The sequence below is a fragment of the Anopheles coluzzii genome, chromosome 3, assembly GCF_943734685.1.
Source record: "Anopheles coluzzii chromosome 3, AcolN3, whole genome shotgun sequence".
NCBI classification, from domain to species: domain Eukaryota; kingdom Metazoa; phylum Arthropoda; class Insecta; order Diptera; family Culicidae; genus Anopheles; species Anopheles coluzzii.
This window is the reverse complement of record NC_064671.1, coordinates 16,755,942-16,782,993: the sequence shown is the minus strand read 5'-3', so window position 1 is coordinate 16,782,993 and position 27,052 is coordinate 16,755,942. Positions and strand designations below refer to the sequence as shown.

At 48.8% G+C, this 27,052-nt stretch overlaps 4 protein-coding genes across 4 annotated transcripts; 2 read left to right on the top strand and 2 right to left on the bottom strand.

Annotated features, from left to right (window-relative positions):
- Positions 1–246: 246 nt before the first annotated feature.
- On the bottom strand, positions 247–5,974 carry LOC120956500 (ER degradation-enhancing alpha-mannosidase-like protein 3). The gene is made up of 12 exons (XM_040377997.2): positions 4,640–5,974; positions 4,263–4,409; positions 3,216–3,368; positions 2,991–3,144; positions 2,360–2,923; positions 2,198–2,287; positions 1,882–2,134; positions 1,541–1,809; positions 1,228–1,462; positions 1,059–1,154; positions 809–981; positions 247–733 (listed from the first exon to the last, which is right to left on the bottom strand). Exons 1-12 carry the CDS (start codon positions 4,825–4,827, stop codon positions 635–637), a joined length of 2,421 nt encoding a protein of 806 aa, XP_040233931.2. The 5' UTR covers positions 4,828–5,974; the 3' UTR covers positions 247–634.
- Positions 5,975–6,425: 451 nt separating this feature from the next.
- LOC120956809 (DNA repair and recombination protein RAD54-like) lies at positions 6,426–9,152 on the top strand. Its single transcript, XM_040378554.2, has 4 exons — positions 6,426–6,575; positions 6,638–7,149; positions 7,227–7,722; positions 7,791–9,152. The coding sequence occupies exons 1-4, from the start codon at positions 6,573–6,575 to the stop codon at positions 9,150–9,152; spliced, it is 2,373 nt and encodes a 790-aa protein (XP_040234488.2). The 5' UTR covers positions 6,426–6,572.
- A 17-nt stretch (positions 9,153–9,169) lies between these two features.
- Positions 9,170–12,200, bottom strand: LOC120956808 (nuclear pore complex protein Nup50). The gene has a single exon (XM_040378553.2). The coding sequence runs from the start codon at positions 12,023–12,025 to the stop codon at positions 9,401–9,403; it is 2,625 nt and encodes an 874-aa protein (XP_040234487.2). The 5' UTR covers positions 12,026–12,200; the 3' UTR covers positions 9,170–9,400.
- Positions 12,201–17,271: 5,071 nt separating this feature from the next.
- Positions 17,272–26,818, top strand: LOC120958257 (protein ABHD13). Its single transcript, XM_040380920.2, has 3 exons — positions 17,272–17,871; positions 17,940–18,702; positions 26,081–26,818. Exons 1-3 carry the CDS (start codon positions 17,718–17,720, stop codon positions 26,187–26,189), a joined length of 1,026 nt encoding a protein of 341 aa, XP_040236854.2. The 5' UTR covers positions 17,272–17,717; the 3' UTR covers positions 26,190–26,818.
- Positions 26,819–27,052: the final 234 nt, after the last annotated feature.

Below are 27,052 nucleotides of genomic sequence, written 5' to 3'. Positions count from 1 at the left end.
CGTTTGCGTTTCTTTTGCCTTCCGTTTTACTTAACTATACACTAATGTATCACTTTTTTGCGTTAGGGTTGAGAAACGAACAGAACAATACTCACTAGAATGCACGCCTTGAATGCATATTCTTATAACCCTTTTCACACATTCTCATCTCATTCATTTCCTGGACAACGATAATTGTTTTATCGGTCCCTTTCCCTAATGCAACCTCCTTTTTTACGTGTGTGTAATTCGTCTAACTTTTGCCATCAAACACACCGAAAGGACGTTTGTTTTGCACGTCTTTCGGTGCCACTCTCTTACTCCCGCCAGGAAAAGGCGACATTCCCTCTTTTCTCTACGACCACCCAACAACAGTACCACTTTCCCCCCAGTGCGACATTTTGCTAATCAATTCATTACTATCTAACCCGGGCGTCGGTCGTCGTGCGTCGGTCACATCGGAATACAGATGTGAGAGGAGGATTTGCGCGGATCAAGTGTTACCGAATCCGGGTGGAACGCTGCATGAAGAACACTCCCGAGGGACGACCACCTACTTTCCCTTTTTTTTTACGTCTCCCTACTTCCCTGATCGGCGGCAATATCGTTCACGGCTACACACTAGCAACTCGGGCTCTACTCGGCACCGCTACTACTATGGCGTCACTTTTGAGTCACTACTTTTCGTGTCAGTCTTCGTTGTGCTTGCGCGGGCCAGCTTTTCCTTCAGCGCCGTCACGGACATTAGCGTGAGCTGCAGTGAGTAAAAGAACAAATGAAGCCGTTTCTAGACCAATCAAGAACAGGTGCATGTGCTCGAAGCAATTACCTCAAGGGAGGGCTGCTCTTTGATCGCCTTGATGAGCTGTTCCGCTTCCTTGGTGAAGAGGAACACTACCGGGATCAGCACGTCGTCCCGCCCGTCGCCCGACATGGCAAACATTTGCTGATTGTTGATCGACGTGTTTGGCGTATTATCGATCACAATTGCGGCCACGGCTCCTGCAAAACAGAGGCAAAAATAATACATTTAAATTCAATAACGCACAGCCCGTTTAAGCTGAACATTCCACACTTACCCGCCGACTCCACTCGTCTCGCTTTATCGACAAACGTACACTCGCCTCGCTCGATAATTACAATCTTTCCTCGAATTTCTTCCGCATTTTTCAGTGCTACAGGACAGGAAGAAAAGGCGTTTAATAAGTAATGATGTGCCAATGATGACGCACACGCAATCTATCTTACCCGAGCAAACCTTTGCCGGCTTGGCAAAGACGGCCCGCTGCACCACGGCCAAATCGTTCACCAGCTCCATGCCGAAGTGGCTGGGGCCGGCCTCGAGGATGCGCATCTCACGCTCACCCTCCCGCTTGTAGGCGACGGCCTGCAGCTGCGTGTTGGGAATGGAGTTGGAGTTGGAGAGCTCCACCATCTCTTGCATGAAAATCAGCCCCCGTTCGGCATCCTCCGGCGATTTGGCCTGTTGGTTTTTGCACAAATTAAAATACTCTCCATCTCACCCAAATGCCTTTCTGGCACAAAGGTGTGCTAAACTTACATTGTGGAAGCTGTGCAGCAGCTGCACCTTGCCCTCGCCTAGAGAAACCATCGTAATGCCCATGTCATAAACTGTTCGTAGATGATCCGTATTGCTTGCCTGAAAGTCAGCCGCTCTAAGTCGCTTGGCACTCGATATGCGCGGACAGACTCCCGTAACGAGGTCACGGAGTGGGCGCCGGACTGTTTCAGGAAACAACTTGTTCGGGCTCGGGCAGGATCGCATGTAGTCGAGCATGTGCACCTGCTCGTCCTGGTCGCGTACGCCAGCTGGAAGGCGAAAGATGCCGGGAAAGAAGGTTAATACGACTGCTTAAGAGAACTGCCGTCCTCCGGACTTACTGAAGGTATGGTTCCCCAGTTGGCCCAACGTCAGTGGCAGCAGATGTGCTTCGGTAGTGAAGATAAAGTCTTCGATGTTGAGTATCAGATCGGCCGGATCCGAGAACAGCAGGAAGAGATACTTGAACGTTTCGGAAAGCACGTACGAGTCCATGCGATCCTCGTGCTTTCCCGTGCGCACGTCGTTAACTGCGGCATAGCCACAAGGAACTCGTGCGTGTTTCTGCAGTGCTTTCAGTGCTTTTTTGCCCGCCTGTAAAAGAAAAAGAAGCTCCATTTAACAAACTGGAATGCATTTCAGTTAAACTCTGCTTACATGTAAATAATAGTGATCACCCGTGGCGCGGTATAGGAAGTACGTGGATTCAATGAACTCGGGACGAAGATGATGCTGACCCCAGTGGACCTGTAGCAAACAGCAAAGCAAGAAAACCGTCCTTAAATATTTGACTCGAAAAGCATTTCCTCCTCCAATTACCTGGAAATCGAACGTAAATGCCTCCGGAATGAACGTGTGCATCTGCATCACCTGATAAAGCATCTCGTGCGTCTGTACCGCCGGTTTCAAATCACCGGACAGTACCTGCAGCCCGGGCCAAAAGGCAAGCAGTGCGTCCATGAAGTTGCGCGTCTTCGTATGCGGCCGATGCATCTGCACGTCCAGCAGCATCGGTCCCTGGCTGATGTACTTCATGATCGCATGGTAGTGGCGGTTGAACCGGGCCAGGTAGCGCTCGTCGCCCAGCAGTATGTACGACTTCAGGCAGTACTCGTAGTAGGAATCGATACCGGCCCCGACGCCCGACTCGCGCCGTATCCAGTCGCCGGAATGTACGTTCAGCACCGTGCCCATCAGCTCGGAGCTGCGGTGGCGCATCTTCCACAGCGCATCCATGGCCGCGTGTGCCTTCACCTCGAAGATCGGCTCCCCGCTCAGCCGGGACAGGGCGGCAAACTCCAGCAGTATCGTGCCGGCACAGGCGGTGCAGGTTTCGCGCGAGTGGCGCAACGCTTCCACCTTCATGCCGTGCTTCAGATTCACCTGAAGTGAGGGAGTTGGAAGGAAATTGTTAATGCAGTTCTACCATTTTTTGCTCTTCCCAACGTACCCTTGCGTGGGGTATGCCCGTGGAAGTGTTAAATGCTGGCAGTAACCGGTAGCCAAGATCCTTTGCCATCTCGAGCAGTTCGCCACGATACCACGTCATCACGTCCGCCTGCTTCTGCACATACTCCGCCAGAATGTGTCCGGACAGAAGGCCACTGTAGGAACAAATGTAAAATGATTAGCAATGACTGTTACGAAAATTGTAATGATTTAGTGTTCTTCTCACCCGATCATGCGAATGTTGGTTTCAAATACCGACACGATGATGTCGTTATCGAACTTTACATCCTTGATCACCAGTTTGACGGCGTGCTCAAACTCTTCCAGATCGCCCAGCACCACCAGCGTGTCGAGCGTATCCACCAAGGTCATGGAAAAGCTGTAAACAAGGAGGAGAAAAAATGATATTTGATAAAAAATATATATTGCAACCAAAATTAGCTTTCCATCGCTTCTTAACATCGACATTTATATGACCGTTTCGGGATTTAATAAATAATTCAAATCCAATATTTGATTCCGGTGGGTTGGACCAGCAAAGCACATACGATTTCGAATTGTTTTTCATAATTCACACGCGTGTTGCATGTTACATATTGCGCTAGTGTGAATTTTGAAGACAAAACAAGCATAATTTGGCTTGAATTTTGTTAAAAAATAGAAATAATAGATGACGAAACCATACCAAATTGGCATAACGAATACATGGAGCATATGAGCACGCCTTTTCCAAGTTCATCGCTCATTCTATTGTCTAGCAAAAACATTCCAACCAAGGACAAACGTTTTACAGCACAATTCGCCATAAAAAAGACCCCAAGAGGTTCATAGATTATGAAACGGATGGAAAAAGGTAATTTAAAAACGATTCGTTGTACAAAAAACAATCCGCCACACCAAATGACGCACTCTGCCCTTGCTCTGTGTGTGCGTCGGTCAACTTGTTTCCACCGAGTTTCAAGATAAGACCAAGTATCGTTTCGCACTCCCCGCGCCCGTGTCAACCGTACCTGACGATAACGGCTGTGCTGTATAACATTTGTTTTGGTACGTGTGTGCGTGTGTGTATGCGTTTGCATAACATAGCGTTGAAAGAAGAAAAAAAAAGAAATTAACCGCAACAATCGGTCGGCTTTTGCACTCGTCGCCGTCGTCTTATCAACCTTTTTCCCCCCATTCGGTCGGACACGTCACCAAGGGGGGCAGCGGGAAGGGGAAAAATTGCCCAAAAAACCCCTGCCTCCATTCGGTCCAATCCCACTAATTAACTTACTTCCCGAGCGTATCGTCCAGGTCGCCACGGGACGGCGTGACACCACGGTAGCGGCCGGCGCAGCTCAGCGGCATCAGCTCATCCGCCGGGTAGGCATTGTCCATGTACGCCCGGTACGCGTGGTAGAACATTTCCCTGGCTTCCTCTCTGTCCATGTGCGCGTTCCATGTGTGTGTGTATGTGTGTGCGTGCAAAAAAGAAAGAAAAAAGGAACCCTCTTTGGACCTACGGCCTACGGAAGCAGACTGCTCCCGGGCCACCGAGGCCCAAAAGGGGGTTCCGTTTTTTTAGGGGGGAAAATGGAAAAGATATGAATTAGTTTACATTCTTAGAACCTGCGAAACACTATTGGCACTATTGGCACTATTGCGCCTTACTTAAGCTCGTTTCGCTCCTTGTTGGACATGTTGTGCGTTGGTACGGTTGGGATCTGCTCCGCCAATGCAAGGGTGGCCCACCCCAGCACCACCGCCGTTAGCATCGCGATGAAGGTGAGCAGCTCGTGGATCGGTCGATGGCCGGTCGAGGCTGTCCCACCACCCCGAGCGTTTATAACTGTCCGCATTTTGGTCGTTACTAAATACACCGCTTTAACTGTGTAAACACTTCCTTAGGGCCACTTCCTGTCGTTTCGCTCTTCCTACCGCAATCAAGTGGTGTTGTGGTTGCTCGGGCAACCGCAGGCTCGACGACGTGCCACGCAATCTTCTTGACCAACTCGCCTTATTCGGGTTTGCCCGGGAATGCAACGCGAACCAGAATACCGTTTCAGGGGTGGTTTATTTTCACTGCGCCCGGTTGCGCCCCCCGTGATGACGGAACGGGAATTCGCGTACGTGGAGCTGAGGTGTTGGTGTAACGTGATGGTTTGAGGGTGTTTGCTTAGCTGCTCGCTGTTCACTTCTAACACCGTTAGAAGCTGCTGCTATGCATCGCTCGCGAGATGAAGCAATGTTAAGCAAGACCCTTTCGGCCTGTTGTTGTTGCGCTCCACTTTCTATTGCTGCTTTTGTTCTAGTTCCTGCTACCTTCACCGCACGAACGATCCTTCGAACACACTAGCCCCCCCACCCCCGTCGCTGGTGCACCGATGATTGATTCTTGCACCGTCCAAACACAGCAACCACTGGCCAGCATAGCTTCGTATCGTCATCATGTGCACATCATCTTGCTCTCATTTAGTGTATCTTTTGCCTCGCACACACTCCCGCTGCACTAACACGTACTATCAGGAAACGGAACACATCGACATGTTTTAGCTGCTGCGCTGGTGGTGGTGGTGGTGTCGGTGGCCGTGAAAGCAATTGCACTCAGCGCACAAAAACAATAAAACTAACGAATCTCGCAAAAGGGCTGCCGTTTCGGAGTTGCCCTTGTTTTAATGATGATGATGATGATGGTGGTGGTAGTGATGATGTTTTCCCTCTTGATGTGTTGTTGGCCACTGGGGCTGATGGTAAAAACTCCTATCACAGTGGGCAACAATCACCACACCAAAATGCGTTGAATTATCACGTTAGCACGGGAACGAGAACTGCACAGATTGAAGGTATTTAGTCGACGATTTAGCACAGCAGAAGGGTAAAAAGTGTACCCGTCCTTCAGAACTAGCCCGAACCCGTTGTTCCGTACACTTTTTTTCTCTGCTGCACGGAGCGCCTTTCTCCCGTCCGTGCGTGCCTGCGTGTATGTGTGTTGTTCGATTATTTTTGCCTGCTGCCAGTTTGACAGCTCGCACATGACAGTTTCCCTCTTGCCGCCCGGTGAAAAAGATACACCAACACACGAGGCAACTTCTTGTGGAGAAACGGTTTTTTGAAATGGCCGTTTGACATGCAAATTGATACACAAATTAGATGGAAAATTGCATCGTTGTTCTAGTGTTGGGTTGTTCAACGGACTTTTCGGCTTGCACAAAATCTTTTTTATTTATGGTTTGTATTTTACGTCATATTTTATGTTATAAAGATGAGTTTACTAAACATTGCGCAATTGCTGAAAGTTGTACAAAGCATTTCTAATTTAACCCCATTTTCTCCCAATAATTCGTTGTTTTCTTTAGCAATCTGGTATTAATATTAATTTTAAGATATTTTATCACTTTTTCATAATTTTATATCATCCAAGATGTCATTGTATTTGTCGCAAAATGTACAATTCCAGCGCGGCGCAATTGTCACAACATTCCGCGCCAAAGGGACGCTTCGGCAAAAAAGAACAAAAAATCACAACAAACCGGTGGTAAATGATTCCACACGCAATATTTCTTTTATTTTTTGTTGAGTTCAACACAACATAAAATATCACATAATGGTAATCCGGAAGTACCTTTTTTCGGCCTTCTCCTCACTCATCTCCGTCCATTGTATTTTCAGCGTAAAAGCCTCGTGCCACAGCGATGCACCCCGTCGAATGCCGTTCACTCGCCGTTCAAAAGCCCGCTGTCGGCACAAAAGCGCCAGCGCGAGTGCCGCAAGCGATTGCCGGACAAGGGCGGGCCGGCGGATCAGCCGCCGACGCCGAAACTGTCCGTGTCCGAGCACGAGCTGATGATCATGAAGATTCTCACCCAGCCGTTCAAAATACCGATCGCCAACTACGTGCCGGAACATTCGACGCGATGTCTCGGCATGAAGCGGTCGGCGGCCCGGCGCGCCCTGCACGATCCGTACGCGTGCAATGCGCTGGTGCTGTTCAGCCCGCCGGAGCTGACCGAGCACGACAAGCTGAAGATGGACAAGAGCAAGATACAGGTGCACGTGGTGGTGGATCCACTGCTCGGGAACATTCTGCGGCCGCATCAGCGGGAGGGTGTGCGGTTCATGTACGACTGTGTGACCGGCGCGAAGGGTGACTTTAACGGGTGTATCATGGCGGACGAAATGGGGTGAGTGGTGACGGGGGATGAGGGCTTGACCGTGGAAGAGAAATGCTGATTGTGCTCTGTTACCTTCTCTCTTACAGGTTGGGCAAAACGCTGCAATGTATTACGCTGCTCTGGACACTACTGCGCCAAAGTCCGGATTGTAAACCGACGATCAACAAAGCAATCATCGTGTGCCCGAGTTCGTTAGTGAAGAATTGGTACAAAGAGTTTGGCAAGTGGTTGGGCTGTCGCGTCAACTGCCTCTCGATCGATGGCGGGTCGAAAGAGCAAACGACCAAAGAGCTGGAACAGTATATGGCGAATCAAAGCCAACGCCACGGCACCCCGGTACTGATCATCAGCTACGAAACGTTCCGGCTGTACGCGCACATCCTGAACAGCTCCGAGGTCGGTGCGGTCCTGTGCGACGAGGGGCACCGGTTGAAGAACTGCGAGAACCTTACCTACCAGGCGCTGATGGGGCTGAAGACAAAGCGACGTGTGCTGCTGTCCGGTACACCGATCCAGAACGATCTGACCGAGTACTACAGCCTGCTGCACTTTGTCAACCCGGGCATGCTGGGTTCGACTGCGGTAAGAAGCGAGTTTGGGAAGCATTTCTCGTACATATTTACGACCTCTTTCATTTGCACTTGCCACAGGAATTCCGCAAACAGTTTGAAAATCCAATCCTGCGCGGCCAGGACGCCAACTCAACCGACGCGGAGCGGGAAAAGGCAGCGGAACGGCTGCAAGAACTAGCCGCCCTGGTGAACCGCTGCATGATCCGGCGGACCAGCGCACTGCTCACGAAATATCTCCCCGTCAAGTTCGAGATGGTCGTGTGCGTGCGTATGACCGAGGTGCAGGCCGCCCTCTACAAGAGCTTCCTCCAGTCCGACACGATCCGGCGCAGCGTGATGGAGAAGAACGCAACCAAGGCAAGCCTGACGGCCCTTTCCAACATTACCTCACTGAAGAAGCTGTGCAATCATCCGGACCTTGTGTACGAAAAGATCCAGGAGCGTGCGGATGGGTTCGAGAATGCGGCCACCATTCTGCCGGACAATTACAGCCCGCGGGAATTGCGCCCCGAGCTGGGCGCCAAGCTGATGCTGCTGGACTGTATGCTGGCGTCGATCAAAACCAACACCACCGACAAGATTGTGCTCGTGTCGAACTACACGCAAACGCTCGATCTGTTCGAGAAGCTGTGCCGCAAGCGGGGCTACGGCTACGTACGCCTCGACGGCACGATGACGATCAAGAAGCGGGGCAAAGTGGTGGACCAGTTCAATCAGCCCGATTCGAACGATTTCATCTTCATGCTCAGCTCGAAGGCGGGCGGCTGCGGGTTGAATCTGATCGGTGCCAACCGGCTGGTCATGTTCGATCCCGACTGGAACCCGGCGAACGATGAGCAAGCGATGGCGCGGGTGTGGCGCGATGGGCAGAAGAAACCTTGCTTTATCTACCGGCTGCTAGCGACCGGCACGATCGAGGAGAAGATTTTCCAGCGCCAAACGCACAAAAAGGCCCTCTCGACGACGGTGGTGGACAATGCGGAGGACGGCGAGCGGCACTTCACGCAGGACGATCTGAAGGACCTGTTCAAGTTGGACGAGCAGACGCGCTCCGACACGCACGACATCTTCCGCTGCAAACGGTGCACCAACGGGGTGCAGATGAAGCTGCCGCCGGACGACAGTGACTGCATGTCCGATCTGGCCCACTGGTATCACTGCGCGAACAATAAGGGCATCCCGGACGACATACTGTCCAAATCGTGGGACATTACGCGGTGCGTATCGTTCGTGTTTCACCACCGGTCGAACTCGGCCGTCGTGGAGCAGCAGCTGGCGGAGCAGCGGCGCCAGCAGGCACTGGCCAAGGAGCGGGAGGAGAAGGAGGAGCAAGAAGAGGAGGAGGAAGAGGACAAGGAAAACAAAGGGTACAACACGGAAGGGGAAGAGGAGGAGGAGGAGTCGGGAGATGATGAAAAGGATAAAGATTTTGTGTTGTAGTGTGTAACACGGCGCCGCACATTCGCCGCTAATTGGGCACGATGTAAATTTTTATTAAAAACGAAAAAAAAAACCGAATATATCCTTTCCTGCTCTTCTGACTCGTAATAGTGCTTGCCGGTTGTGACCCGTCTGGCGCTCGCCTCATCTCATCTAACATCGTGTTGTCCGGCTTCCTTTTGCTACAATCATTCTTTTGGCCCTGATTTGGTCCTGCTACCATGCTTTCCCCCTTACCTTCCGGCCCTTTACTTCGGCTTGTACTTCAGCAGCGTTGCGAGCAGCTCGTCCGCCTCCTCGCCCGTCTTGACGCGCAGCAGCACCGACGTTGGCGGCGGCTTGGCGTCCGGCGTCGGCAGACAGATCATCATCACGTTGTTCTTGCCGAGACGCTGCACCGGCACCGATTCGTTCAGGATGATGTTCAGCAGAATGTTGCCGAGGCTCGTGTCGGCCCGCACCAGCACCTGCACCTTCGCGTCCACCATCTTGATGTGGAGCGTGCCAACGCCACGGTCCGAGTACGAGGCGCCCACCTTCACGAACAGCTTGCAGCGCTTCGAGTACACGCTGTCCTTCTCCTCCACCGGCGTAAACTCCACCTTCGGCGGTTCGTCCTCGTCGGCTTCCGCGTCACCGCCGGCCGGTTTGTCCGGTCCACCACCCGCCGCACTGCTGTCCGGTGCGGGCGGTTTGCTCACAACACCGCCGAACGTGAACCCGCCGGTAGCGGATTTGGCCGCGAACGTGGACGCACCGGCAAAGAAGGACGAGGAGGAGGTGGACACGGTCGAGGGGGTCGTTGTGGTGGCGTTGGTGCTGGTCGAAGAGGCAAGACTACCGAACGAGAACGGTTTGGAGGAACTGCCGAACGTGAAACCGCTGGAGGGCTTCGTGGGCGATTCTTTCGCTGCCGAAGCCGCCGCCGAACCGCCAAAGAAGAAGCCCGGCTTTGGCATTTCCTTTTCCGGCTCTTTCGGTTTGGCGGGTTCTGCTGCTGCGGGCGCTATTTTGTTTTCCGTTGCAGCCGCCTGCGAGGTCGTAGTAGGCGCCGACTTTTCCACCGTTTTGCCCGGCGTCATTGCCTGGATCTCGTCGAACTGCTTCTCGTAGTCCCTAAACACGGGATGCAGCTTGCAGTACGGGTTTTCGCGACACTTTTCCGTAATCCACGCAATGAAGGCTTTGTTCAGGGCGACCACATTGTTGCGAATCACCGTTTGCTTGTCCGCTTCCGTTACCGGCTTGGTGGACTGCTTTTTCTCCGCCTTTTCCTTCTCCGAGTCCGTCTTGGATGTGCTCGATGATGCTGCCGGCTGTGACGAGGAGGAGGAGGAGGAGGACGCAAAGCTGAACATTTTCTTTATCGCGTCATCACTGGTTCCCTTCGGTGGGGCAAACGTGGCTTTGCTCTTTTCCGCTGTCGCCGCGTCGGACGTAGAGCCGGCGGTAACACCGAAGGAAAATGTCTTTTTCTCCGCTTCGGGAGCTTTAGAGCCGAATGAAAAGGTTGATGTTTTGGGTGAGGAGGAGATGTCTGCGGCACTGTCCTTTCCGCCGGAAGCGGCCGTACCGAACGAGAATGTCGCCTTCTTCTCTGAGCCGGACACCGCATCCGCTTTCGTTGCGTTGGAGCCGAAAGAAAACGTTGCCTTGGGTGTATCGGGCGAGGTGACCGCTGTGCTTTTCACCGCAGCAGCAGCAGCCGGCGATCCGAATGTGAACGTTTTCCTCTCCGGTGTCTCGGACGGTGCCGTCTTGGCCGGGTTGGTGCCGAACGAAAACATGCCTTTGCTCGCGGCGGGAGAACTGGCCGCCGGTTCCTTGCTTCCACCAGCCGGCGATCCGAATGTGAACGGCTTCTTGTCCGCTTCCGGTGCGTCCGAACCAAACGTGACGGGCGTTTTAATCACACCGCTGGGCGTAACGATCGATGTGCCTTTCGGTGTGGCTGCCGGGGAGCTTCCGAACGCGAAACCTTTCTTATCCGTGGAACTGCTGTTTGCATCCGCTTTGGCGGCATTGGAACCGAACGAAAACGTACCCGTCGTCGTGGGCTCCTTCGATGCGGTTGGGGAACCGAACTGTATCGATTTCTTCTCCGTCTCGCCGTCCGGTTTGGCTGCGAAAGAACCGAACGAAAACGTTGGCTTCGGTGCGGCGTCCGTGGACGAATCTTTACCGCCAGCCAGCGTGCCGAAGGTAAAGTTGTTGTTCGGTTTGGCCGCTTCCGTCGCTTTGGGTGGAACGGTACCGAAGGAGAACGGTTGGGTGGGTGCGCTGCTGGCTGCCCCGAAACCGAACCCACCCTTGCCCGCGTCACCTTCCTTGGACGACGAGATGCCAAAGCCGGACGACGTGGAGGACGCCGTTTTCGCTCCCTCCGCCGTACTGTCCGCCTTCAGACTGGTCGGCGATCCGAAGGCAAACATCTTTTTGCTCGCATCCGACGCTGCCATCGTGCCGGCGTTGGAACCGAACGAAAAGGTTGGCTTCGCTGCACCGCCGCCGCCGCCGCCGTCGGCCGCAGCACCGCTCGACGACACCGTTGCCGTACCGTTGCCATTCGTTTTGGCGGCGCCGAGCGTTGACAGGAAGGAGAACGACTGTGCACCGCCACCGCCCGGCTTATCCGCCCCGCTCTTGGCGAGCGGCGTCGAGGCGAATCCCTTGAACGCACCGAACACGGACGCGGAAGCGGACGGGGCGGTACTGTCCGCATCGTCGGTTGCGACCCGGCGCCGGGCCTTCTTGATGACCCGCTGTTTTAGGACATCGTCGCTCGCCTTCGTAAACTCGCCCTTCTCCTCCGGCTCGTCCGTTTCGTTCCAGTTCAGATGGTTCAGCGACGATTGCGGGCCGCGTTTCGACATGTTTTGCGGGGCGAGGATGCGTCGGTCGGATGCTAGAGGTGGTTGCACGCCGGTGGTCACGTAAAACTGGGGGGGGGGGTTTCGCACTCCACGGGGATTTCGATACTTTCGGCGGGCGCACGGAATAAAACGTGAAAAGCGCTTCCACAACAGTATTCGCACAACAAACGTCAAAAAGCTGTGAGCTGTCAAAAAGGTTGAGGTGTTCAAATTGCGATGAAGAATGCCACTGTGCGGTGTTTGGTATGGTGGAAGTGGGATTTTTTAAATTATAAAACATGGAAGAAATGATGATTTTTTAAACGTATCACAAGTTTTGTAAAATTCTGAATCTAAAACCCGTTGAAAGCATTAAAAAAGTGAAAAAGCACGCAATGTTATGCAAAGCGCTCTTTTTAGTACAGCTCGTTCTTAGCACACACGCACACTACCCGGCAGGCAATTGACAGCTAAACTGACGGCGCCGGAGGAGGAGAAACGGGCGCCCAACCGTGCATGGCTCAGGCGCCCAACGGAAGACATGATTGGGCGTGGGGGGGTACGGATGAAACGGACCTCCCGTTCTTTCGTGTATTGTTTACATTCGTTTATCCGTGTATTTCTTTCATTCGGGTTGTATATCAACACAGCTAATTTTCAAATCGACCGTTATTTTATTGATAATTAAATATTCTAAAAATACACTATTTTTCATACAAACCTAATTCAGCGCACGAAAACGGCTATCACGGAGATTTCCAGCATTCACCTATAATTAAATTAAAAAATAAAATATAGAATAAGTAAAAAAAGTTATTTGCGTTTCATATAAATAAAGCGTAGAGAATGCAATACTTTACCAGTAATTGTGAGAAGCCAAAACAACATGTTTGTTTCATTGAACATGTTCAAACAATTTGTTGTAGCCGCCTAAACAAACATGCCTCCAGTTGAAATGATAGTATGACGACGAACGTGCAGGAGTTGCGTCGTCATCGTGGACTAAGCCAGCTTCATCGTTTTGGCAGCATTCCGTCACCCAGATGTGATTGTCCTTCGTGATGAAGTGTAACTAGCCGACCGTACATGGTATGGCATTGATGAGAACGGTTTATCTGAAACTAAAGAAAAAGAATAATATCATTCAAGTGCATTTCATGCTGATCGTTCGTGATCGTTTCTTGTATGTGCAAAGGAATAAGGGGAATATTTTTACAGATTTTTTTCATTTGCACGCTTCCTACCCGCACCAGTGTAACCGGTGCTAGCGGACGAGCTATACTATGCCATAGATTTGGGCGCGGTTGTTGCGTACCTGTGGGCCCGGCATGTTTTTACAATCTCGGAACGTTACCTCTGTGGCCCAAACATCTGTGCTAGCATTTTCAGCATCCTAACGCATCTACCACGACCATTCGTTCGGCGTACGTTTGCTGCAGGTGGTTGCTGTCCGCTTGGGCTTGCGTCAATATGCTGCGCTTCGTGCGATGGTGATGATCTTGATGTTACCAAATCACTGCGACTTCCGGACGGTTGTGAGAGCCAGCTGTAATTCTCACAGCACAGCTGAAATAGACAATATAAGAGAAAAATATTGTTAGTGGAGCGCAATCCATGTAAACCATTAATTTTAATTATATCGTCGATTTGTCTTTCTCTTACACTTTACACCGTCGCTAATTTCGGTAGCTTAGGTAAGCTAACAGTACGACGATGATCTGGATACCGCCAATTAGCGGCTCGTAGAAGCGTGAACGCATTCATCATCACTGAAGATTTGGTACCTCAATAACAGTCCGCCTCAGACGACGAAATTATTAGCAGTTGCGATCTGATATACGTCGCCTAAACGTGATGAGAAAAAAAACACATCGAAAACGTTTTAGATGAAAAATATAATGTCGGTTTAGCTTAATAAAACATTAAAATGAAATATTTATTTTGCTATTTCGTACGGCAGATTAGCTGAAATGAAAAATAAAACAATGTTAATTTATCAAACTGTCTTTAGATACTGTCAGACTTACTTCAACTTTGCTTCAATTTAGCATGGTGACCGGTGACCCACGGGGTTTTCCGCTGTTTCCAGTTTGTGGTAGACCGGTGGTTTTTATAAAGCAGTGACTCCCACATTCTCCAAACGGCGCCGGAAGATGAGGAATAAGAACGCGTGCTCTAATTTTGTCTTTGGGGAGGCATTAATCGAAGCAGGACAGGTGCAGTATGATCCGACTACAGCGCGTTGGCGAGTAACCCGGAAACACCAAGAATGGGGACATAAAACGCTGGTATGTGATAAGTAGCTTCGTCAGTCAGATGTACCAGGCCGTGTTGTTGAACAACTTCCGACGACAAGTGCAGTGCCATCGGTGGTTTCAGTGGCCGGTCAGCGCGAGTCAACAAAGAATGCCAGTCCGTGTTGTTGAACATCTGAAGGTAACGGATGAAGTATCAGCGCTGGTCTCGAATGCCGGTGATGGTAATCATCATCGGTCAACATTACCTGGTGTTCCTGCACCATTCCGTCCGTTAGGCCAGCAACATGGACAGCAACCATCAACTAGTACTGCTGCACCATCAGTGGTACCGGTTGCTGATGCTCTACCGCAGGAATCAGGCATGAAGATCGGTAGACAACAGACATTGGCGGGTTCTGCAGTACCATCGATTGCATCGCTTGTCGAAGTTCATGCTCCGAAGAATCAGCGTGGTATGATGTCCGCTGTTGTAAGACAACAATTACACACCAGTGCTTCTGCATCGGTGATAGCGGCTGCTAGAGGATCTGTTTGTATTGTGAGTCGTACACCAGCCAAAATAATCAGCGTTAATGTTCAAAAACCATCAACGAGTACTGCTATGTCTGAGCAATCTTTTACCTGTGTTCCTAGCCACATCCGTCCGCCAGGCAAGATAGATGACGGTGGTAACCAAGTGCCATCGACAAGCGCCGGTACATCGTACATAACGACTGAACGAGCAAATGGTCCTGTTGTAATAAATTTGCCTGAAAATATAACCAGGAAAAGTGATCAGAAACCGTTTACGAGTTCTGCTACGTTTTTGGTGTACGAACCTGTGCTGCCTTCGTCGCCAATAATGATGATCACCGACGATGAACACCAGGCTGCAGCAGGAGCAAATCAAGCAGTCCTTTCAATTACTTCTACAGAGTATTCTGGAAGCTGCTGCCTTCGTTGTCGGATGCTGTTAATGAAAATAGATGCACGCAGCGCACAGATAATGGTGATTTTAAATGAGCAGCCCACAATACTGAATCCTATGAAGGGTATAAGGAGAAATGCGGAGAGTTTAGCAATTTAAAAAATTGGAAATGAACAACAGTTTGATACATTTTTAGCAAAAATAGCTGGAGATGATTTTGCATTTTGCAGTTATACTTAAATAATAGATGCAGATATCAGCAGCCAGGATGCCAACAACAGGATGCATAAGGCTTTAGACGTGATGTTTGATAAGACTTTTCTTGCACGGTGTAGCTGGGAAGGATCGTCAGGACAAAAATAGCTTTTAGTAACTATCCAAATACAGTGCTTATTTAAGTCTATCGCCACAAACCACGTGGGAATAGACGTAGATATAGAATATGATAAAGAATATTTAAAAAGAAAACTGACACATGCACCGGCAAGAGTAAACATGCAGGGAAATGTTAAAACAAGCTGCCATAGAAGGAAAAAATAAACATATATTTATTTGGTTAAATTGCTCTACCTATTTATAGTTGCTGTTTATACATATTACATACATTACATATTATTTATTGATAAACACATTGCTTTTCCATTTTTATTAATCGCAATGTCCTATTGATACTATATTTATCAATCACCTTTGATCTATTCTTTTCTAATTTTACAAATTAAATGAAAAATTGTACCTTTTATTGTACCTATCACATAGCTAGTGGTAAGTAATACACATTTGCTTTGGTAGCTTTCAGGGGCAATGCTTATTTAAGATAAAAAATGTAAAATGGCTGTTGGTATCATTTTGCAAATTACTAACAGCCATCGTGTTCTATCATTTATAGTACTTTATTGTATTGTCAACCGTTTGACCGAGGAGGAACAACGCTAACGATATTCCGGAAAATAAATAATGCTGTTGCATCTTAATAGATATAAACAAAATGCGTTAACAGCAATAACACGATTACACGACGACAATACGACCATAGCAACCTCTGGTGTCAATCGTCGGGGTCAAACAACAGCAACTAAACCCGAGAAAGGCCGGGATAAGCTGTTCCGTTGGAGCAATTTTCTTAAAAGAACAACAAACAACATACGTCGATGTTTGAGCTAATGCTCAAATTAATAAATAAACGATTTAGTGAATAGTTAGATAAACACATGCATTCATAAGCTATATATAAATGTTACCATCGATTGTTTACAACTCTCTTCAATTCCCAAACTTGATATAATTTCCACCTGGAACGAAATGCTCATCCGGTTGTTGCTCTGACCGCGCAGTTCCCATAAGGCCCGCGCCGACGATCCAAAGTTGTTGTAAACAAAAATAAGGATAAGAAATCTAAAAGTAAAAATAATCAAAGTTTCCTTACCATCATGCCCACTTCTTTGATGGCTTTCCAATATCCTTCGCATGAAATCCGCTGGGTGCATACGAGGTGAATCGGATTTGTGTGTCTTCGGACATACCTTCCTGCGGAGGCGAAATAGCTGCACGTATCTAACCTCCAATCTTTTTCTCCTGGTAAACGATAAGGACACCAAAAAATATGGAAAATTAGATGGGTACAACCGAACATTAGACGGATACGTATAAATATTTCTAATTTATAACACTTTAGCACACATTTTTGCTTCACACTAAGCACAACAAACTAACATAGGAAGCTTCAATATTTCAACGCTCCAATATTCACCAACAGCACACAAGTGAATAGCACCATTGATCATTACTTTTAAGTTCACATTACAAACATTAACACTGAAAATATGCAACTAAAATACATGTTTATCACAAAGACGCTTCTGCATCAAACTCTTTCACTTTGTAAACATAACCTCGATCCATCTTCGCTGCCTAAAATTACACACACACATCAGCACACTGTACGTCGTCACATGCCGTTTGGTGCTGTTGCACGCACACAGTTGCAGTTCATCACCGCTCGTCCGTGTTTCTTCCTGCTCTTCCATGCGTTTCAACACCCCTCGCCGTAGTATGAAACGTCAATTGCCTGCCGGGTAGCGCACCCGCCGCTCAACTGTCAAAACGTTCTAAGAAAGAGAAACGGAAAAACAACAAACATTACCGTACGCCACACACTCCGTAACCAGTAGAACGGCAACATTTTTACTTTCCCATCGATTTGCGTGTCGTTTTCTTTCGTCCATTTCCGCACAAAACCAAACACTCCGATGGCCGAACAACGGTGCGACAGTTGAACCCGATTCAAACGTGCCCGCAACACCATGCCGACCGGTTTTAAGCTGCGACCATGTGTGTCTTCAGAGCAACGTTGCACAAACGCCAGCCCGAAACGAATCGTTATCGTAAAATGTTGCTAAGAAAGGTTGGCAAAGCGTGCTGTTAACGAGCTTTTTGTCCACCGTTCCTGAGGAGAGAGTGTGTGCGTGTCCCAACCCGACTGTTGCCCGTCAATAAACACCCGGCGACGTTGCAGCCCAAACCAGAGCAAAAGGAAACCGTCCTCAAAATGTCATTCCGCGACTGGAAGATTGTGCGGGTGCTGGCCGGAATAGCGATGCGGATATGGGCCGCCAGTGGAGCTGCCCTGCTGTCCGCCTTCCTGATCTACGTGGTGTATGGGGGCTTTTTTGCCTTCCTGCTGCTTTTATTCGCCGTTTCTGGTAAGCGTGGGCCCCCGTTTTTCTCTACCCACCAGCAAGTATTAACAATCGACCATTTGCTTTTGCAGGCATTCTGTACCACGCGCAGGACAACCTGCTGTACCATCCGGAGCTGCCGGCCAACTCGCGCATCTTCATACCCGTTCCCTCCATGCACGGGCTGCCTTACGAAACGCTGCACCTGAAAACGCGCGATGCCGTCTCACTGCACGCGTTCTGGATCCGGCACCCGGGCGATAAGGGCCGCTACGTGCCAACGATCGTGTACTTTCACGGCAATGCCGGCAACATGGGGCACCGGTTGCAGAACGCTACCGGCTTCTATCACACGCTCCAGTGCAACGTGCTGATGGTGGAGTACCGCGGGTACGGCCTGTCGACGGGCACGCCAAGCGAGAAGGGCTTCTTTGCCGATGCCCGCTCCGTGCTGGACCATCTGTTCAGCCGGCACGATCTGGACCATGGGCAGATCGTAGTGTTTGGCCGGTCGCTCGGCGGTGCCGTGTCGATCGATCTGGCCGCCGATGCGGTGTACGGTGCGAAGCTGATGGGCGTGATTGTGGAGAACACGTTCACGAGCATACCGGACATGGCGGTGGAGCTGATACACCCGGCGGTGCAGTACCTGCCGCTGGTGCTGTACCGCAACCAGTACCTGTCGGTGGACAAGATACAGTTCGTGTCCGCGCCGATACTGTTCGTTTCCGGCCTGGCCGACACACTAGTGCCTCCGCGGATGATGACGATGCTGCACACGCGATGTGGCAGCACGCGCAAACAGATGCTGCAAATCGTTGGCGGTTCGCATAACGACACGTGGGCTGTGAATGGGTGAGTAGGTTTTAGTGGGGCGCGTAATTAATGTTTTATTTTTTGATGATGGTGTTTTGGGGATAGTTTGATGGTTTGTGGGGAGTTGTGTAACTGCTGTGTCTGGGAAAGGAGCAGGTCACGCAACGGTTTATTTATTATTTAATTGGATTACAGTGAGCGAATGAGGAGTGGATCGTAGAAAAGGAAAGATTAATAGTTTATTCACCGCTTCGTTATTAATCTTGTTCTTGATCGTGTGCGTTTTTGCGATCGATCTAAACAACAAAGCAAACAACCGGATAACGGGTTGAAGGTATTTAATTGTTTAATTTATCATTTTCCTTTTACGACTTTAGGACTAAAGCGAGTATAAGAGCTATGGGTTGTATTTTTTGAATGTAACTGATTGTTTGGTTCTTGCTACCGGAAGAACGGTCCAAATAGGAAATGATTTACGTCTGATGTGGTAGGAGCCGGAGCATCTATCGCAAACAGAACTGTAATTTCATAATATTATTAGATATTAGTTTTAATGTATTTAAAATGTTCAGAATTTTAATATTCATTTTAATAGTTGGTCCTAATAGTTGGTAATAGGACCTATGGATCGCATACAGGACTCCGATCTAACTTCGATTATTATTAGTCCGATTCCGACTTCGACAAAATAGGAACCACTAGTTCCGTCCGGAGTCGGAGTTGTAGTCGTCCGGAGTCGTTCGGAGTCGTCCGGAGTCGTTCAGAGTCGTCCGGAGTCGTTTGGAGTCATTCGGAGTCGATCGGAGTCTTTCGGAGTCGATCGGAGTTGTCTGGAGTCGTACGCAATCGTCCGGAATCGTCCGGAGTCGGTCGGAGTCAACTAGAACCGTCCGGTGCAATGTGCTTGTTATCAGGCATTTTATTTCGTTGTTTGTCTTTCACTTTGCACGTGCACTTCGTATACAGGCCTTTGATTCGATGATTGACGCCGGGCGATACCGACTCCGAGTGACTCTGGGCGACTTTGACTCCGAACTAGTGATGGGTAAAGTTAGCAAAAATCCGGAATCGACTGCGATCCGACTCCGAGAAATCCGGAATCGACTCTGGAATGTAGGTCCGCCCTGCATTTTCCGTAGTCGTTCGGAATCGTTCAGAATAATCGGGAATCGACCAGAATCTCCCGAAATCGTCGGGAATCGTCCGAAATCGACGGGAATCGTCCGGAATCGCCCGGAATCATCGGGAATCGCCCGGAATCACGCGGAGTCGTTCGGAATCGGAGTTTTTCGGAGTCGTCCGGAGTCGGAGTCGGCCTTCGAAACAAAGGCCTATATACGAAGTGCCTCCGGGCGACTCCAAATGACTCCGACTGACACCAAACGACTCTGAACGACTCCGGACGATTCCAGATGACTCCGACTCTGAACGACTCCAAACGACTCCAAACGACTCCGGACGACTCCGACTCCGAACGACTACGAACAACTCCAGACGGCTCTGGAAGACTCCGGGCGGCTCAAACCAACTCCGGGCGACTCCGACTCCGGGCGGATCTACTGGTCCCATTTTGCTGGAGTCGGAATCTGACTAATAATAATCGGAGTCGGAGAAGTTTACCCGTCACTAGTACGATCATTTCTAAGGACTAATCGAGGATCGGTAATGCATTTTGAAAGTAACTCTAACGAAAGCATCGATCATCCAATGCTCGTCTACTAATGTGCAGTGAACTGCTCTAAAAATGTCTTAAAAATGACCCAAAATAGACATACGACAAGTTTTGTCGTATAAAAGGTTTAAAACGCTGCTTTTGGATCCAATTCAGTATTTCGCTTATGTTTAATCCCAAGAAAATAGCCTAACTGTTTTTAACCATTTCAGCGCAAACTGTCATTTGAATGTCGAACGAAATACGAAATGTCCCGCACCGAAATTGCACCGAAATCGATTGTGTATCAAATCCTGTGCCCGACCACCCAACCGTGCCTCACAGACAGTTAACGCAGCAGGAGCATATTTTGACACAATGGTAATTAAGCCCTGCAATGCGCCCGCGTCTAATGGGGCAGGAAATTCCCATTTCCCAAATGCTTGGCCAGGAGGCAGTGGAAGAGAAGCAAAAGGACAATGCGCACTAATACGCCGTCAACGCCGCCAATCTGTTAATGCTTTACCGCGTCCATCCGTTCCCCATCCGCGCGGTTGTGTGCTCATCATCATCACTTCCTCAGCCTTCTCAGCCAGCACCGACCGCACACGTGGTGGCGCGAGTGCTTTCACTCCCAAGACCCTTGCCGGGGCGCGGCGAAGGGGAGTATTGATAGGATTATTCTACATCACTTGATATCCTCTTTTACATAAATTGAAATGATTGTTGTGATTTCCCTTTTTTCCGCTTCAATGGGTATCATCATCATCATCATCGTACAAATTTCACCGTTTGTGTGGGGATTGCGACTCCCTGCTGCATGCGGGTTGGACATACAAGCGCACATATTACGTGCGTGTGAGGGAGATTCCTTTAACCCTAGCCGGGAACCATACCACCCAACCCTTGGTGTGCGTTAATGTGCAAATGGGTGGTAGCCGCATTTAAACTCTACCCTGCCCTGCGTTAAATATGGAAACGCACGGTGACGTTTGATGGCATTAATGCTGACGAAGGAAATTTCTGTCACAAAATGGAAACCATTCACTGGCTCCTCGCCCCGTTTTTTTTCGCGGTTCCACCACGCGGGAAAGAGGTAGCCGCCGCCACCTGTCCCCTCCGTACGCGGCTCATCCATTCTGTACCTGATTGTGGAAAATGGTTCGTCAAAAGGGTAATGATGATGGTTAGATTTTAGGGGGCCATCGTTCAGTGCCCGGGGGGGGGATGGACCCGGCTTTGCGCACACTTGACGGGATTAATTTTACATTGTGCATTGTTTTTGCCCTGCGCGTCTGTCGGCAGCCCCCCGTTCTTCCTCTCCACACATAGACACACGGGTGGAGTGGAGTAAAAAAGCGGACAGATTTTAACTCATTTTTCATCATCAATCGCTTTACCATGCCGCAGTAGTACTCTACCAGTACTGAGTACTACGCACCGGTACTACGTTCGGTCCGGTGACAGACATAATGGGTGGCACGTGGTTGTGTAAGCTGCTGAACCAAACGACCTTTTTATTCCACACAATAAGGCCTTAATGGAGATGCATGTAGGAGTAGCAATGTGTGCAGGGGGGAGTTTTTTCGCCAAAAAGGTTAAGAAAATGGAAAATGGATTCAAAATTGGGTAAAGAGGAGTTTCTTGTTATGCTGTTGTTGCTGATTTTGTTCATGAACCCCTTTGCTATGGGGATCAGCTATTGCGGTAGAGATTTGAAGTGGTCAAAGTAATAATTTCCGGTTGCGTTACCTTGGGCATTATAGTAAGACAAACGGAATTAGGTTATTCGTTTCGGGGTGTGTTTTGTTATAAAATTGGAACATCAAATTCATCAAATAAACATGAACGATGGTTGCCGAAGGGGTACAGTCGTCAATTCATACGACCTAACAACATGGTCGTCATGGTTTCAAGCCCCGAATGGACCGTGTCTCCTCCATACGTAGGCCTTGACCGACAACCGTTAGTGTGCCAAAGCAGAAAAAGAAGATTGCCGAAATAACTGAAATGAAGCTAACGTCGTTTGCCAGCAAAACAGATGATTGTTTTTACATTGGTACTAAATATTGAACGACCAAGAAGACTTTCTTTGCCCATAGAAGCTACTCCACAGTCTTCGGCAAGTTGTGATCTTCCCCATCTCTCGATTGAGTTTAAAGTATACTGATCGACTGATCTATTTTTCAGAAGTTTTACTGAGCCTGATGGCCTAAAAGGTCCTTAACTGAAGCTTTTGGATAACTATGTCTATCTCACCCAGTCCCCAGTCCAATCTTGCTGATCTAACCTGATCACTCTAACTTTGTGTTTCATCTTCAACTACTTCACCAAGATCTAAACTTACTTACTTACTTATCCGGCGCTATAACCGCTTTGCGTTCTTGACCTCCCTCAGGAGTGTCCGAAACCGCTCACGATCTCGCCTGCCTGCTTCGTCTGCCAATCCGTTATCCCGGCCTTAATGGCGGACGCCTCCACGCCATCCTGTCAATTTGGGCCTACCATGCCTCCTCTGTCTTGTCTTGTGAACCGGTACTATATAAGTGCTGTATCCTTGCGCATTCTTCTCTGTATATCCGCGCAACTCTGCTTCCATGCTATTATCTTTGCTGACCTTTGACCCGAGATAGGTGAATTCTGGGACGACTTCAAAAGTGCGTTCACCTATCTGTACGTCACGCATATGTGACTCATATCGGTAGGGCCGCTGATGTGTGATACCATCAGTTTGGTCTTTGCATCGTGTATCTGCAATCCGAGGTTCTCTGTCGCCTGCTTGATCCCTTGGTAGGCCACTGCTACATAAGAGAGCCGCAGACCAATGATGTCTATTTATGTCAGTGTATGCTAGGATCTGGGTTGACTTATAGAAGATGGTTCCTGGAGTCTCCATCCCCGAATCCCGGATGGCCCTCTCTAGCATCTAGTGTAAAGACCGAAACCTAAAGGCTGGACGAAAAAGCGAAATTACCAGAACCAAGCTACGATGCTATAGTCTGGTATCATTTCTCAGATGTTAAAAGATGCAGGTTGTTGTGAATGGCTTTATTCGCGTCTCATAACGTTTGTGTGTAGAGCTCTCATTTGGAGCTCGTTCTCTTCCGCATTTGTCAATCAATCATGTCCTTGGAATCTCAAGTTGATGAAGAGAATCATCAAAATTGGTATGTGAAAAGTATTCTTAATATTTTTGGATGATGTCCAGTAGGATTTAGTAATAGTTGGTAGGGTTATCTCATCAAAATAGCTATAACTAGACAACTGTTCTCGGTGGGTTGGCCTAATATACCTACAGCAAGGCTTATAGTCATTATGGAGTAGTTGGCAATGGTACGATTCCATTCACGGGAATCTTTAATGACTCCGTCGCCTCTAGGACTTAGACCTACTAAATTTATTACTCTTGAATCGCTCTTAGGGTCTTAGGACTTCAGGTTCAGGTTTATCCACCCATCATATAGCATTTAGATTTTGTCAGCAACCTTTCAATTCGATACCTAACTTAGCACAAACATTACCATTTAAAAGAATTTGAGGAACTTCTTGCAGTATATCAGAAGAAGCACGAAGAGATCTGGACAGATAGGGCCTCAAGCTAACTGACTATAATCAATTGAGCAATCGTCAACCAGTTCCCTCATAGATCAGCATTTGTCAAGTTTGGCGAGCATACAGGGTTTTCCAGGGGTTCTCATAGTTGTGGGACACTTCCTTGACTCTTTGTTACTGGAAGTGAATTTCATATGGTGGAAATTGGACTCTAGGGCACCCTTGTTGGACAGGCTCCTTCAAAATTCCTATTGGAATTGTCCAACAAGGGTGCTATAGAGTCCAATTCCCATTACATAAGGTTCATTTCACTAGATTGTGCACTGTTGACCTTCCTGGAAGGAATTCATGTTGGTTTCGATTGATGTAGCTGTTGAAATGTAACTTGATTGTTACAAGACTGTTTCAAACTACAAATTGTTTTCACCAGATGTCTTAAAACTACTATCTACGAGCTAAATTCGGTTCTTGAGAGACGACTTAATACTGGACGACTGTAGAAATGGGACCTTTAATGTTTGTAATTTCCCATCCAATAAAGATTGTAACGTGGCTTGATTAGCTAAATGTAACATCAAAATGGGAGCCCTCTGTTATATTATTGAAAAGCATTGTGGCGTGCGAACTGCAAAGTTTCGTAACACGCCTGTTTGTACGTCTGGTTGGTTCGATAGCAATCAGTGGGGAATTACTTTCGCTTGGCACTGCGCCACACTAAGCGGTAATCCTGCAACGGAAAGTTTTAATCTCGTAGGATTCTGGGATAACTTTAACCAAACGCGAAACATACTTCCATGCAATGCGCAGTGACGGTCAGCAGAACGCAACCAGCATCCAACGCCGCACACACACCGATACACATCAAATCATCAAATGATGCATCTAAGCACTGTAACTGTGTGCTGAGAGCTTGTGGGAAGGTGAATAAAACATCAAACCCATCTTTCACGAGGCTGTCCCAAAATTCCCCCCCCTGGGGAACACCTTCACAAAACCACCATAACCATCAACGGACGGGAGAGAGAGCACATGGATGGCTTCCGGACGGTTCGCGCGTATCAATGCGTGCCGGACAACTACGGGAAGATTGCCGGGGGGGGGGGGGGGGGGGGGGAAGATACTAGAATACCACACCATGGCCCATTAACATCGGTGGCTCTGTGTCTCTCTAGCTGTGTGTGCGTGTGTCTATATGCTTAATGTACCGTCATGGCTGCGGTTATTGCGCTGCGTACGCATTATCCTAGTTAATGTGTGCATGCATCAGGTAATCGGATTAGGCGTGAGTGCCACGGAACGACTGTGTGTGTGTGTGAAAAGGGAATTTCCTTCGGTGTGGTGTAAGTGCGAGATTAGTTCATTGGATGGGAATAATTTCGCCATTCTCTTCTTGCGAATAGAGCGAATTCTTTTGAAGGAGAAATCGGGGAAAATGCCTTAAATGGATGTAGCTAACCGTTCGGAAGGACTTCAATAGAAAACGTTATGTTTTTACTTGTTTTTTTACCATTTTTTCTGCAAATTACACATTAGAAGCTCCATTTTTAAAGGTAAATTATAGGAACAAAAAAATAAGGAAAGGAAATCATCATTAAACATCAGCCGAAGTTAACGCACACGAGTCACCCTGCCCGCAAACCTTCCCAGAGGGAGCCAGAGTATTGAGCAAGCTGCCAAAAAAGCCCTCCCTTTGCTCTCTATATTAGTCAGTAGCCGTTGCGATTAATTCTATAAAGAGATAATTTATATAGAAAATTAACTTCCACAATCGACCTTTTACCAACCGCGGAACGGCTACAGACCAGAACCATCATCATCGTCATCTTTTGCGCTCTGGTAGTGCGCGCGCCGTGTATTGCGTATACTTTTGTGCGTAAAAGCGTGATTTCGGTGCTCGAACGTTGAGCGTTGTTGTGTGGTGCACCGACCGGTGGGAAAGTGTGATGCGCAAGCGATGGCTAATGATTAATCGTTTGCCATTATTCAGCAGGCAAAAGCCTCTCTCTCCCGCCTAGTTCCCGTAGGTTCGTAGGCGCTCTCTTTACCTTAAGAGTTTATTACATTTCCGTTACTTTTTTCCGTTAAATTTTGTGACATTTCAGCGGGAGTGTGGGACATCATTTAAATATGAAAAATGCGTCGTGATTGTGTGTGTGGGTGTGCGTGCACGATGAAATTCTAATGGCCCTTTTTTCCTTCCCGCTCTCTTTACAGCTACTACCAGGGTGTAGCCCAATTTCTGAAGGAGTGCAGAGAAACGAAAGGACCACTGCAGACACCGCCGGTTAGCCACAACGTGTGGCCCAACATTGAGGAGGTGTGAGAAGGAGGCTGAGGGACTCGGGTCCCCCAGTTGAATCGTATTCTCTCTTTTACTCTCTCTCTCTCTCTCTCCCTCTCCCACTTCTTCCGTGACCGCCTTTTAAATGCGACGCGCTTGCCAAAAAACACGTGATGTGAATGTCTCTGTCACGGGGACGGATAAGAATGAGACGGACGGACGTTCTGATGTGATGCGATTTACGGAGGGATTTGACGGACGGATTGTACCGCATACCAGGGCCTCTACCAACAAATACACGCAACTAATACGCGATTAGAGTTAGACGAGCGCGCGGGCGTTCTAAAACAATTAGAATCTAGCGGGTGATGGGACAGTGCACAACCCACACCCTTTTTATTGCCACCACCGTCACTGTTCGGTGGTCACCGTCTCACCGGTGAGGTGCTTTTGCAGTCGGGTGTGGCGGGAACGTAGCGTCCCCAGCGTAGCTTCAGTTCAGCCGCAAACCGCAAACGCACCCAATCCGCCACAGCGCCTCACCACAGCAACAGGTTACAATAAAGCGAGAAATGAAGAGGAGGAGGAGCAGCAACAAAAGAAAAAAACGGTTAAAATTTTGAACATTAGCATAATAACAAATATTAAAATAATAAATTAGCGTTAAAGTATTTTCGTCTCTTACGCGTTTGGTGCACACAAACACACACAATCACCTATTTATCGTTCGCTTTCATCCACCGTTGGGTTCGCACCGTGTGCCGGCTTGATTCAATTACGACCTTCCCTTCCAAGGTCGAAGCGATTTTGGGTAGAAGGCAGCGTCGTTCCATTTTTCTTTTCAGCCAGCCCACCAATCTCGTCCGGTTGTGTGAAGCAGCAATGCGAGAAGAGAGAGAAAATTT

Excerpts from the sequence above, each read along its gene's own strand:
- LOC120956500 (XM_040377997.2), bottom strand. The coding sequence starts at position 4,827 with ATGCGGACAGTTATAAACGCTCGGGGTGGTGGGACAGCCTCGACCGGC. Across the intron at positions 4,410-4,639 it reads AAGGAGCGAAACGAGCTTAA|AGAGGAAGCCAGGGAAATGT; the intron begins GTAAGGCGCAAT and ends GCACATGGACAG. Across the intron at positions 2,135-2,197 it reads GTGATCACTATTATTTACAT|GCGGGCAAAAAAGCACTGAA; the intron begins GTAAGCAGAGTT and ends TTTCTTTTACAG.
- LOC120956809 (XM_040378554.2), top strand. Across the intron at positions 7,150-7,226 it reads ATCATGGCGGACGAAATGGG|GTTGGGCAAAACGCTGCAAT; the intron begins GTGAGTGGTGAC and ends TCTCTCTTACAG. Across the intron at positions 7,723-7,790 it reads GCATGCTGGGTTCGACTGCG|GAATTCCGCAAACAGTTTGA; the intron begins GTAAGAAGCGAG and ends CACTTGCCACAG.
- LOC120956808 (XM_040378553.2), bottom strand. The coding sequence starts at position 12,025 with ATGTCGAAACGCGGCCCGCAATCGTCGCTGAACCATCTGAACTGGAAC.
- LOC120958257 (XM_040380920.2), top strand. The coding sequence starts at position 17,718 with ATGTCATTCCGCGACTGGAAGATTGTGCGGGTGCTGGCCGGAATAGCG. Across the intron at positions 17,872-17,939 it reads GCTTTTATTCGCCGTTTCTG|GCATTCTGTACCACGCGCAG; the intron begins GTAAGCGTGGGC and ends TTGCTTTTGCAG. Across the intron at positions 18,703-26,080 it reads GACACGTGGGCTGTGAATGG|CTACTACCAGGGTGTAGCCC; the intron begins GTGAGTAGGTTT and ends CTCTCTTTACAG.